The following is a 12,226-nucleotide window of genomic DNA, read 5'->3' as shown; positions in this document are numbered from 1 at the left end:
TACTTTATAGACATAATTTTTTATTAACATGGTATCCCTGAGAGGCAGATTAAGGTGTAAACGTTATTCTGATTTACAGAAAGGGAGATGGATACAAACAGGTTGACTTACACACAAGACATCTGGAACCAGAATTCATATCTGCTGATACACCAACCGATGCTTTTTACACACAACTACACATAAATATACTAAAGACAGTAATCTCTCATTTTCAGAAACATTCTAGCACACTTACTAAACCATCTCAGATCCTGAGGCACTGCTTTAGACTGGTGTTTCTTCTATCATAATACCTTGTTCCCCAATTTTCCCATTTCTCACCCACTCAGAACTCAGTTTTGTGATTTATTTTGGAAAGTTTATCCCACTCTAATTTACCTAGTAACCCTCCTTCCTTTAAACACTTGCTGTTTCATGAAGCCTTCCTGAATAAAGAGAAAAAAATACCTCCCAGATTTTTCTTATAGAAAACTATAATGCATTAGATCTTAACATTTATGCATAATGTTACTATATTTCTAGATTTCTCTAAAACTGTTGGAGCTCTACATGTGCATTTATTGTTTGTCCATGTCACTGTCATCTGTTTTAGACTGTAAGGACAAGGACAGAGTCTGTTTACCTTGTGCTCTACTATGAATATATGGGCAATTAATTCAATACTATTTGGTTATACATAGATCAGAATTATACTTGTGTTTGAGAGCTTCTAAAAATAGGTGTGTACAGTTGAGTGTGTGCGTGTGCATGTGTGCAAGTATTGGCAACTCCAATGACCAAAAATAATCTGTCCTCCCTGCCATTAGGCTAGAGTTGTTGGCACAAAGTGGTCTGTTTCCTAATCCATGGGAACATGGCAGTGGCTTCTGCTCAGTGCAGATTAGTATTAAGTGCCCATGGGGTACATAACACTAAACTAGGTGTCTGGAGTGTGTGGAACACAGCCAATTCCCTACTGGCAGCTTTAACTGCTTTCTCTCTCAGCATATCCAGCTGGCTTGCTCTTTGCATGTCTGGACAAGAGATAGATGAAATTCAGATGAGATGGAAGAAGAAAAAAAGATCAAACTAGATGCTCTAAATATTACTCTATTCGAGAACATCTAAGACTTGGAAGAAACTAAGAAATTCAGGGTTCATAACTCAGTATTTATACAAGGTTTACAATGTTTCCCCATATAGACACCTAGGCTGTTGCAAATTCTTTAATAGGTCAGAGTCAAGGTGGACATTAAACTCTCATGTAAGGTAAATGAAGTGTGCATGACAAATGTCATTCTGAGCACAGGCTTATGTGAACACGAAGAGCCATTCTTATTTGCATTTCCTTTACTATATAAAGAGCTAGACCCACTCAATTAGAAAAGTCTCACAACTTCTCCCTGAAATGGTGCTGTGATAATTTTTTCCAGTTGAAATACAGCTGAATAACAGGATGAATAAATAAGGGTATATATCAAAACTATAGGATCTACTACCTAGTCCTGTCTATTAAGGGAACAACATAGGCACTGAGAGGTAAAGGTGTCATCTGTCATTTCAAATACAGGCAAGGAGAGGGACTGAAATCATCCTCTCATTCTTAAGATGACTGCCTTGGGATTCATAGATCCAGGAAAAACATAGGAACAAAGGGTGGGGTAAATCCTAGAGTGTTTCCTAAGCTAGTTGGGCAGAGAATAGGAGATGGATCTCACTATTGGCAACTTTTTCCAACCATTTTCATGTATTTCTTTTCTTTAAATTCTCAGGAGCTTACTTAGGTGCCGACTGTGACAGAAGTTTTTCTCGTGTATGGATTTCTCGGTGCTTATTAAGAGCAGAGCTTTTACTAAAGCACTTGCCACAATCACGACACCCATAGGGCTTCTCTCCTGTGTGGGTTCTATGATGTGCACGTAAGTCAGAACTCTTACTGAAACTCTTTCCACAGTCAGGACACACATGGGGTCTCTCTCCTGTATGTATCCTCCGATGTGCACTGAAATGAGAACTGTTGTTGAAGCTTTTTCCACACTCTTCACATTGATAGGGCTTTTCTCCTGTGTGGGTTCGCTGGTGAATTATAAGGCTTGAGCTCTGATTGAAGCGTTTCCCACACTCACCACATTGATACGGTTTCTCTCCTGTGTGGATTCTCCTATGGGTGATGAAATTTGAACTGTCACGGAAACTTTTCCCACAGTCAAGACATTTATAAGGTTTCTCTCCAGTGTGGATTCTCCGGTGTCTAATGAGGCGTGCACTCCTACTGAAGCTTTTCCCACAGTCAGCACATTTATATGGATTTTCCACTTGATGGGATATCTGATGCATGAGCTGGGAGTTCGGACCAAAGCTTTTGCCGTATCTGAGATATTTATAGGGTCTCTCTCCCAAATAAGGTTTCTGATGATTTAGAACTTTACCTAAACTCCTTTCTGGGAGTGTTGATTTTCCTCTTCTCTCCCCTGGGGTCTTTTCCCACTGTCGTTCTGATCTACATTCAGTGTCACTGCCTTTACCCTGATTAAGATGCCAGGGAACTTTCCTTTCTGACCTTGCAAGTAATGTCCTATGTAGTTGTACTTCCTCAGAAATATCTCGTTTTACATTCTCTTCGTTATCAAATCCAGCCTCAAAACCTGATATGAAAATAGAATTTTAGAAGTTATCCATTTCTTCAATATTATGTGCCAGGGTTTAGGCAAGTATCACATTAGATTATTAAAGGTAAAAATTAGGAAGGACTAGATCCCAAATGACTACTATCAATTAAAATTCCAATTTTTTACTCCTCTAGTTAGTAACCTATCACATGCTTCTCATCTATTACAGGGACTGATTAATATATTCTTTTAACTCTCCCTGGATACCCACAATCTTCAGAAAATCCTCTCAGTATAACAAGTAAAACTTACCAGCTTTAAGATATGTCCATAAATGCCCAGGAAAACCCTGAGAAACACCTATATCCAAAAGAGCTACATGAGTCCCCTTCCCCTCAAATTCCTTTATGTTGAGAATAAAAAGAGTAGAAAAATATTTGGTGTCTTTCAAAGAACAGAAGGCTTTCTGAGAGAGAAATTTTGCTAGAAAGTATCTCCCTAAAACATTCTCTTTTCCCATGGAAAAATAATCATGTAATGTTCCAAAAGCACTACTCTAATGTCCAAGCTAAGCTTTTAATACATTTTTAAAATTTTTAAAAAATTTTTAATGTTTATTTTTGAGAGAGAGAGAGCACAAGTGAGATAGGGGCAGAGACAGAGGGAAACACAGAATCCAAAGCAGGCTCCGGGCTCTGTGCTGACAGCTCAGAGGGGATCAAACTCAGTGAGCTGTGAGATCATGACCTGAGCCAAAGTTGGATGCTTAACTGACTGAGCCACCCAGACACCCCTTTAATATTCTTCTAAGAACCAAACACCAGGCTTCCCAGGCCCAGGTTATGTGAATTTGTAGATACTTGCAGATTTTCAGTTTGTGAATGGACTTTGAATTTTCAGATGTTTCAGATAAATTCTGGATCCCAAATTCTCTGAGCTAAATCTGAGAGCAAAGAAATACTGAGTGTCAGCCTGCTTATGTACCCCTGAAAGACAGTATTTCTACCCAGGAGCCCAGTGTTATGAGATGCCCCATGAGATAGAGATTTGTTAGATTCAGTTTAATCTCAAAACCTTAAATATGTGAGTATGTACTGTGAGCCTCCAAGGAGAGTAATCGAGCATTTCCTAAACGTAGAAGGCATTTTTTAGTGGAACATACTAATATCCCCATGGACATAATGCTCCACAGAACACCCTTGAGGAACGCAGATCTAAAGAACTTTTGGAAAAGAAAATTATTACTTATTAAATACTTACTATGTGCCTAAGCACTGTGCTAGGTGCTTCACCATAGTACCTCATTTATGTCAATCTTAATAAGGTAGGTCTTAATATATAAGCAAACTTACAGGGTTAAATAACTCGCTCTGAGTCACTCGGCTGACTAATGGACATGAGAATTCAGATTCACGTACATGTATGACTCCAAAATCAGAATTATTCTTCCCACAAGGAGGGAAGCCATAGTGAAATATTTCTTTTTCTGACACAGCAGTTAAGATTCAAAGGGTCAATTCCCTCAGGAATCATAGACTTTTGCCCAGCTGTATCTGAAGAAAGAGGTTATTAGGTTTTCATATGTGTGAATAAAGCAGATATATAACTGGTAATACATAGTGGAACTAGAGGAAAAAGCATTAATAAGAATGAACTTTAAAATCAACTTCATCGCACTATGAGTATACAGCATGCTATTTGGGAGATGTTAGCTTTCATATGCCCTGCTAGGTAAACTGTCTAACAGCTCAGATGTAGACAGCAAATTTATAAAGTCTGCAGCCATCAGATTGATGCTGTAGTATGAGAAGGCAAGTCAGGTGAATCATTTATATACCCTCTGAGCTGTTTTAATACGAAGGAAACATGGAGAAGAGATAAAGTGGTCACAAGAAGAATTCATGAGAACTGGGTATAGAGGCCAGTCTTCTGGTTTTCAGTTTGTGGATTTTTCTCCTAAATCCCACTGCCTCCCCTTTGCTACTTAAATCTTAAGAAGTAAAAGGATTGGGGCACCTGGGTGGCTCAGTCGGTTGGGTGTCCAACTTGAGCTCAGGTCATGATCTCACGGTTTGTGAGTTTGAGCCCCATGTCAGGCTCTGCTGACAGCTCAGAGCCTGGAGCCTGCTTCAAATTCTGTGTCTCCCTCTCTGCCCCTACCCCGCTCACGCTCTGTCTCTGTCTGTCTCTCTCTCTCAAAAATAAATGAACACTAAAAAAAAAAAATTAAAAGAAAAAAAAAGTAAAAGGATCTTACCACTGGGACTCTGGAATAAGACTGGAGCACGGGTCATGACAACCTCTAAGGGTACCTCAGTATCCTCTTCATCATCCTCAGAATCTTCTTCTATGGTCTCTTCTGCCACCTCAGCTTGCTTCTCAGCTTCAGTCTCATTGACCTCCTGGATGGGGCAAGAGGCTGTCTCCTCTTCCTGGCCATCACTGGATGGGGCAACAACCCTGGCACTCACCAAAGCATCCATTTCTTCAAAGAATGGACAGGTCTCTGGTGCTTGGCCATTCTTGACTTTCCGATAGCTGGTTTGTAGGCTTTTAAACTTGGTCCGACACTGCTCTGGTGTCCTAAGGAATCCATATTCCCATAACCGCTCAGCCACTGCTCCATACAACTGGCTGTTGCGGTGACAGTTCTGGAGGGCTTCGTAGAACTGAGTCTCACTAAGAATTGCAAGGTAAGTCTTTGTCTCTTCATAACCCCAGTGTACACCTGCCACCAGAAAAGAAATTTCAGCACCACTTAATGCAGGGCTTTATAGCCTTAATTCCTCAGCCCTATCAAGTGCACGATGAAAAATCACCTAAGCTTGGACTTTTGGTGAAAAAATAAAAACACTTCATGTTTCCCAAATCTATACAAACTCATTATAGAATGTTTTGCTTCTCTATATTGTATAGCAATTTCATAGGGACCTTTATTCCTACATTCTGTTTAGCCATTAAAAAAGGAGGATGCCTGGGTGGCTCAGTCAGTTAAGCACCCGACTACAGTTCAGGTCATGATCTTACGGTTTGTGAGCTTGAGCCCTGCTTCCTACTCTGCACTGTCAGCATGGGAGTCTCTCTCTCTCTCTCTCTCTCTCTCTCTCTCTCTCTCTCTCTCTCACTTGCGCCCTCTCTGTTAAACAAACAAACCTTTCCACCAGATCACTGAAACAGTCATTACATACACTGAGTCAAGAGTACAGGATGCCTTTCCCCATTCTTCTAGTATGGGGATTCTCTGGAATTTTGATTCTAACTAGAAAATAACTGGTCAAAGGAATAAGACCCAGTCAATCACTGCCATGAGTCATCCCTAACTTCTCAGATCATTCTTTTTCCACCAGCTCTACTTCCTTATGAATTAAGTTTTCCAAAGAATGACTCAAGACCCCAAAGAACAGTCTCTTTCACACTTTCACACTTGCCTAATCCCTATTAGGACCCTTCTTCATTTGCCACGGTCTCAAAAATGCAACCCCAGTAACAGCAAAGACCTGAAGGGTACAAGAGAAGACCTGATGGTAATGCACCTTATTATCCTTAGGACTGAAGGACTGGTTGGAAGCCAGAAAGAAGGAAGCAGCGCAGACAGCATCTCCTGTCCTGAACATTTACTAGTGCTGCAGCCCCCCCACCCGCCTTGGGCTAATATTACTTCAGTATGATTACAGAGTCTGCTCCCTGAAGGTCCCCATGGTAGAGGGAAAGGAGATTCACAGAGTCTTCCTCCCACTGGCCAGCCAACTGGAGAGGACATTGCTTCCATTATCCTCCACTTACTGCAGGTAAAGGAGTGGGGGAAAGAATTGAAAAACAGAAAAAGCAGTGGAAAAAGATGAAAAGAACAAAGATAATGAAAATAGCAGCTAGCACATGTGCCACATCTGTGGTTTACCTGCACTTACTCCAGTGACAAAAAGAATGAAAGATTTTGAGAAAGGAAAAAGTGGAAGATAGGAAGACAAGAAGAGTAGAACACAAAGTAACAACACATATAGTAAAAAAAACGAAAGGAAAAAAATCACTTCACAGTGAAACTGCAATTTTACAGATGTAGTCCTGCTGCCATGCCTCATTTTACACGTGAGGAAACAAACTTTGAAATGGTCAGATAACGAAGGTCGCCTAGGTGATGAGTGGTCAAGATTAGAAACAAGGCCTCCTGACTCATATTTCGGTGCTCTTTCCATAACAACATAGTTATACAACTTATATCAACAGTAATAAATAACACTTAAGAACAGTTCCATAGGCAAATAATAATTTCAACAAAGTGTTAAAACAAGATTTCTTACTATGTGTGTTGCAAATCTCACAGAGGAGTCTTAGAAAACGTTTCTAACTTCGGGCAGTCCTTCTCTAGGCTAGGCTATGTAGAAAGGAACACATAATAAATTGACATTGAGAAGTGGGGAAATAAAAGATAAAACACCAGTTTGTATAAGGTGCTCAGTAAATATTCTCCTTAAAGCTAATATAGTTCTGGGTTTTTCTCAGCAGTAAATGATTTTATAATCAGGAAAAAAAATACATTTTAATAAGGAAATGGAAGAAATGATACTTTTTTTTTTTTAAGTAGGCTCCATGCCCAACGTGGGGCTTGAACTCATGACCCCAAGATGAAGAGTCCACATGCGCCACTGACTGAGCCAGCCAGGGGCCCCAGGAATGATATTCTTTTTAAGAGCTCTCTAGAATTTTCTAAGTGTACTTCTTTAAAATATCTAAAATTATTCCCTACTTACTATTATCTAATTTTCCCACAAAAGAGAATGAAATACAGATAGAACTGAGAAGGTACCTCTTTGTTCTGTTTAAGTGACAAAGCCGACAGGTGACATTAAACTTGCTGACTGCACATTCAGTCCCATAACTCCTCAGATGTAACCATAGAACCCCCAAAAGGAAAACTTCTTACCACTTGGGCTTCGAAAAAGAACAGGTGCAGTCAAGTTGTCAGGGTCTTGGGGGGTGGCTTCCTGGACCATTTCATCACTGTCAGACTCTTCAGCCATGACCTCTTCTGCTCCCTCATGCTGCCAACCCCCCTGCCCTGGCTCCTCAGTCTCAGCATCACTGCCCACCAGGCCAGAGTAACAGGCTCTCTCTTCCAAGCCATTACTGGGCAAGGCAATAACCTGGGCACTCATCAGGGCTTCCATCTCTTCAAAGAAGGGGCAGGTCTCAGGTGGGTGACCACTCTTGACTTTCCTATAACTCTTCTGGAGACCTTTGAACTTGGTCCGACATTGTTCGAGGGTCCGAAGGAAGCCAAACTCCCGGAGCCGCTCAGCCACAGCTCCATACACTTGGCTGTTTCGGTGACAGTTTCGGAGAGCCTCATAAAACTCAGTCTGACTGAGAATTGCAAGGAGAGTTCTGGTCTCTTCATAGCCCCAGTGCACACCTGCTACCTTCTCATCCTCAAAGCCCCAGTGATCCTGTTCCACCCAGGTCCTTCTCTCTCTCTTGGATGATAACAGATCAGCATGCATTTGTCTATCTCCTGTGTGACTGCCTCTTGAGAGTTCCTTCTCCTTGGAGCCCAGAGCAGGGACCAATGGCTCTCCTTGCTCCAATCTGGAGACCACACCGGATTTAGGAAATGGAAATCCTGCTTGCAGGGAAGCAAACAAAGGATATCATAATTTGGATTGATCATAAAAACACCTCTGAGTTCAGATCTGCCTTTTTTTTTTTTTAATCCAAGAGGCTTTTATAAAGAAAGTGTCTAAGGAAGTGTTTTCAGAAAGTTCAGTGGGTTGGAGAAAGTACACAAAACCTCAAATAATGAGAATATTTTCCAGTGCAGGGTGACAAGAGAGGAAAAGGTTCTGTTTGCGTGTTCAGAGCAAACAGTTATGCTCCATGTTGCTCCCTAGCCTTCCTCACCACTTGGCACTGCTGGGAACAGGCACCTCCTGTCTCCTGTAAGTTCTCTGCTGGGGGCTAGAAAACTAAACTCAAGAGTGATTTCAAGAGAGAGAGGAGCAGGCGTGAGGGGGGGTGGGCGGGACTTCAACTCATCCATTTCCTTCACACTATCACCAAGTTCTAAAAGTTTTTCACTTTAGTATGTCCTCTGTTCTTCCGGCCACCATCCAAATCTAGACTCCTTATCCTCTCACACCCAGATAACTGCAACAGTCACTGTCCTGCCTGACTCCAGGTTCTTGCTTCCTCAGTTCAAACACTATACTGTTGAACCTTAACCTGAATGCCTACCACGCACTATCCATTCATATCAGACTCCCCTCCAGAATGCAGCATACATTTATTCATCATTTTGTGCCTTTCCTTTAAGTCCCTCCTATCCAAATGGAACCCATTCTATGAGAAGCTATATTTGCCAAAGCCCCCCATGAGCCTTCCCTACTGCCCTCCCTCATCGCCCACTCTGCCAAACCCCTACTGTACTCACACAACTTGAGTAACAAGTCATTGTTTGGCATGGTTTCAATACAGTTAAGTTGAACACATATTTGCTTTCAATCACACCATAAGCTCTTTGAGAATAGGCACCTTTGCTTATTGCAGAGTACCTTGCAAGGCATTAGAATACATGTAGGTGTTCAATAACTGATTAATTCTGCAAGTCTCTATGTAGAATTGCATCTGAATTACTAAACAGGCCCTTACAAACTGCTGAGAAGGCTAGCATCTTAGACGATAAGATCAGAATTCAAAACAACCTCAAGTTAAATGATTAAAAAAACAAAAAACAAAAAAATGGAGTTCAACCAAGTACAAAGAAGAAAAACGAGTTCTACAAAATCAGGTACAACAATAAGCACTAGCCACAAAGACAATGGGAAAGCTGTAAGAGTCCTGGGAGTTACCAAGTAAACAATGATCACCAAATAATTAGTTGAGCTATACTGAAAGAGAACATAGTGAAATTCAAAAGTACAATTCCTATTCTGCCTGTACCTACCAGGCCCCTCCCTGGAATAATATAATTTAGTTCTCCACAATTAACATAATATTTGGAAGACTTAAAGGTTCCAAGGGAGAATAACAAAAACTTAGTAAGTTTAAAGAACGGCACTTCTGGGGAAGAGCTTAAGGAAATAAAATACAGTTTAATTTGGAGAAGGAAAATGACTGAAAGGAGGCTGTGCCTTCAAGTATAGAAAAGAATTTTTATCTAGAAAATACTGACCTAGTATCATCATTGCCAAGAGGAAATAAAATAGTTCCAATTCTGAAAAAAATTGGGGAGCCATCCTCTGGCAGACTCGTCAAGAAGAAATATGAGAATACTATAACAGAGGGCTAAACTACATACCTTCAGGAGGTCTCCAACAACTGCATACTCTACAATTTCAACTCAATTCCTAAAATCCCTTTCCCACTCACTATTCCCAACCCTACTTCCCAATTTAGAATGGCATCCTATCCTCCCATATGAATCTACTCCTCACCGCTCCTTTGAAAAGGTCTGAGCTTCTCCTTTGGATTCATCTGCTCCTGTGGTCTCAGGTCTGGGCTTCTTGCCCTCTCTTTCTTGGTTACACCCCTGGGCTGGGGTTCCACTGACTCCTGCCGAACACTTAATAACTCTCGTGATGATTTCAGGGGTGTCATCTTCTCCAAGCGCACTTCCTGCCCCTTCACAGAGACTGTGACCTAGAAACAACCCCCATTAATTGTCACTGCAAGGTTATAATGAGGGGCACTCCCAGAGGAGATTATTTAATACCCCAAAAGAGCTCATCCTCTTGGGACATGGCTAGGGTTGGGGGGAAGGGGAGAGGGTTTAACAGTGAACAAGGGTCTTTCTTACTCCATGAGCTTAGAGCAGCTGGAACTCCAGAAGGAAAAGATCAAATTAGTAAACCCAACTACAAGCTAAAAAATACTTCCCCTTTCTTCCCTCGTAAGTAAAAACACCGTTAAACCATGAATAACTCATTGTGACAGGGTAGCAAAGGTACACCCAGGTAGCATCTCCAGACAAGCTCTATCTGAAAAAGTTACCTGTTCCAGGACCAGAAGAATGAGCATCACCAAAGGAGATTGTGCCCCTCTTTAAACCTGCCTATATCTTAATTGGGCCCTTTATCCTTGCCCCTTCCCAGTCACACACTTTAGAATTCCCCCTCCCTTCTCACCGAACTTCCAGGTCGTCCAGGCTCTCTTTCTAAATCTTCCACCAGAGCCACTGCCTCCTCTCCACTTTCTGGACATTGCTCCTGTACCCAATCCTGGATCTCCCCAGGTAAGATGGTCAGGAACTGCTCTAGCACCAACAATTCTACAATCTGCTCCTTGGTGCGCACCTCCGGCCTTAGCCAACGACAGCAAAGTTCCCAGAGTTGGCTGAAAGCCTCCCGGGGCCCAGCTACCTCCTGGTAGTGAAATCTCCTGAAGCGCTGTCGGAAGGTCTCAGAGTTAGGGCCATTCCCTCTCAGAGTGGGTTTGGCCATCATTCACAGCAGAAAGCAGCTCCTCTCCACTTAAGGGTTCGAGGGCTTACACCTATTTTCCCATGTCCTTGGAGAATCACCTGCAGATGAGTCTCTCACTGTAAGAAGAGTTTCTTCCTAGGGTAGAGAGAGATGGCACTATCAGAAGAAATACACTCATAGGTCTAAAGTCTCGCCAAGAGCTGGCCTGCTTTCCCATATACTCCACATGGCCATCTGAGGTAGCACCAACTTCAGGATAGCAAGCCAAAACTGAACATGAAGGAAAGAGACCTTTCAAAGGCTGCATTTCTGGGTGACTTCCACAGCAGCCCCGGGAAGCAGCAGAGAATAAAGTACTGTCTGCTCTTCTTCCACCTCCCCCCAAATCTGATCCCATTTAGCTCCCCTGACCAATGTTGCAAACTGAGTTTGAACCATATGGGAAACCTGGAGCTTGAGAGGATCTAAAGGCAAGTCACCATCCTGCTGAAGGCAACAAAAAGCCTCTGTCCAACGGGTCGCAGCTGATCTCTCCCAGTACCTCTGCAAGTCCTTCCAGAGGCCCTTTACATCCTCCCCGCCCCCTCAGATTCCACAACTACCAGTTCCCACCCGGGACAAAAATCAAGTACTGAATACTGGTCTTTGTTTTCCCTCACAGCAGAAGTAAACGATCAGCAACTGTTCGGGAATTATTGACGGGAAACCTCGCGCATTGGGAGGACTGGTTTTGGTTCCTGAAGAAGGGCCGGTGGGCGTAGGGAGTCACACACAGTTGGTGGAGAGAGGGAGTCCGAGAGGGCAGTAGTAATGGGTCTTCTGATGACGAGTTCGGTTGCTGGCCAGGGGCTCGGAGGGCTGCGAGGTTCGCGGGAGTGGGGCTCAGCTCAAAGAGCGGCGGGTGCGGGATTCCGGCCTCTTTGTCTTCGCTCTCTCCGGCCAGGTCACTCTCGGAGCTGTCGTACAGTCCCTCCAGAGGCCTCCGACCAGGCCAAGACGCCCTGAGAGCACCCTCCGACTACCCGTGGGGGCGTCTCCCTCTCGGGGCTGACCCTCAACCCACTTGCATTTCTGCCCCCGGGCCTGCCTCACCCTCTTAGGGTCGGGCCCCAACCCGGCTCTGCAGCCTCCCAGTCCAGCTCTCAAACCGGAAGTCGAAACGGGCGCCTCGGGCGCCTCGGGCGCATGCGCAAGGGCAGCTACGGAGACTCCTCCAGCAGA

General features: G+C 43.1%; 1 protein-coding gene across 7 annotated transcripts; it reads right to left on the bottom strand.

Annotated features, from left to right (window-relative positions):
• On the bottom strand, positions 1-12,223 carry ZSCAN29 (zinc finger and SCAN domain containing 29). 7 transcript variants are annotated; one of them, XM_045059453.1, is made up of 6 exons: positions 12,098-12,223; positions 10,709-11,140; positions 10,019-10,223; positions 7,513-8,208; positions 4,849-5,319; positions 1-2,627 (listed from the first exon to the last, which is right to left on the bottom strand). In XM_045059453.1, the coding sequence occupies exons 2-6, from the start codon at positions 11,024-11,026 to the stop codon at positions 1,759-1,761; spliced, it is 2,559 nt and encodes an 852-aa protein (XP_044915388.1). In that variant the 5' UTR covers positions 11,027-11,140; positions 12,098-12,223; the 3' UTR covers positions 1-1,758. The 7 variants fall into 7 exon arrangements, with proteins under 7 accessions (XP_044915388.1, XP_044915382.1, XP_044915383.1 ...); XM_045059447.1 differs by having other exon boundaries at positions 11,453-12,153; XM_045059448.1 differs by having other exon boundaries at positions 11,485-12,153.
• Between the last annotated feature and the right edge of the window lie 3 nt (positions 12,224-12,226).

Source organism: Felis catus, chromosome B3 (assembly GCF_018350175.1).
Source record: "Felis catus isolate Fca126 chromosome B3, F.catus_Fca126_mat1.0, whole genome shotgun sequence".
Classification (NCBI taxonomy): domain Eukaryota; kingdom Metazoa; phylum Chordata; class Mammalia; order Carnivora; family Felidae; genus Felis; species Felis catus.
Note: the sequence above shows the minus strand (reverse complement) of the source record. Positions and strands in the feature narration are given on the sequence as shown.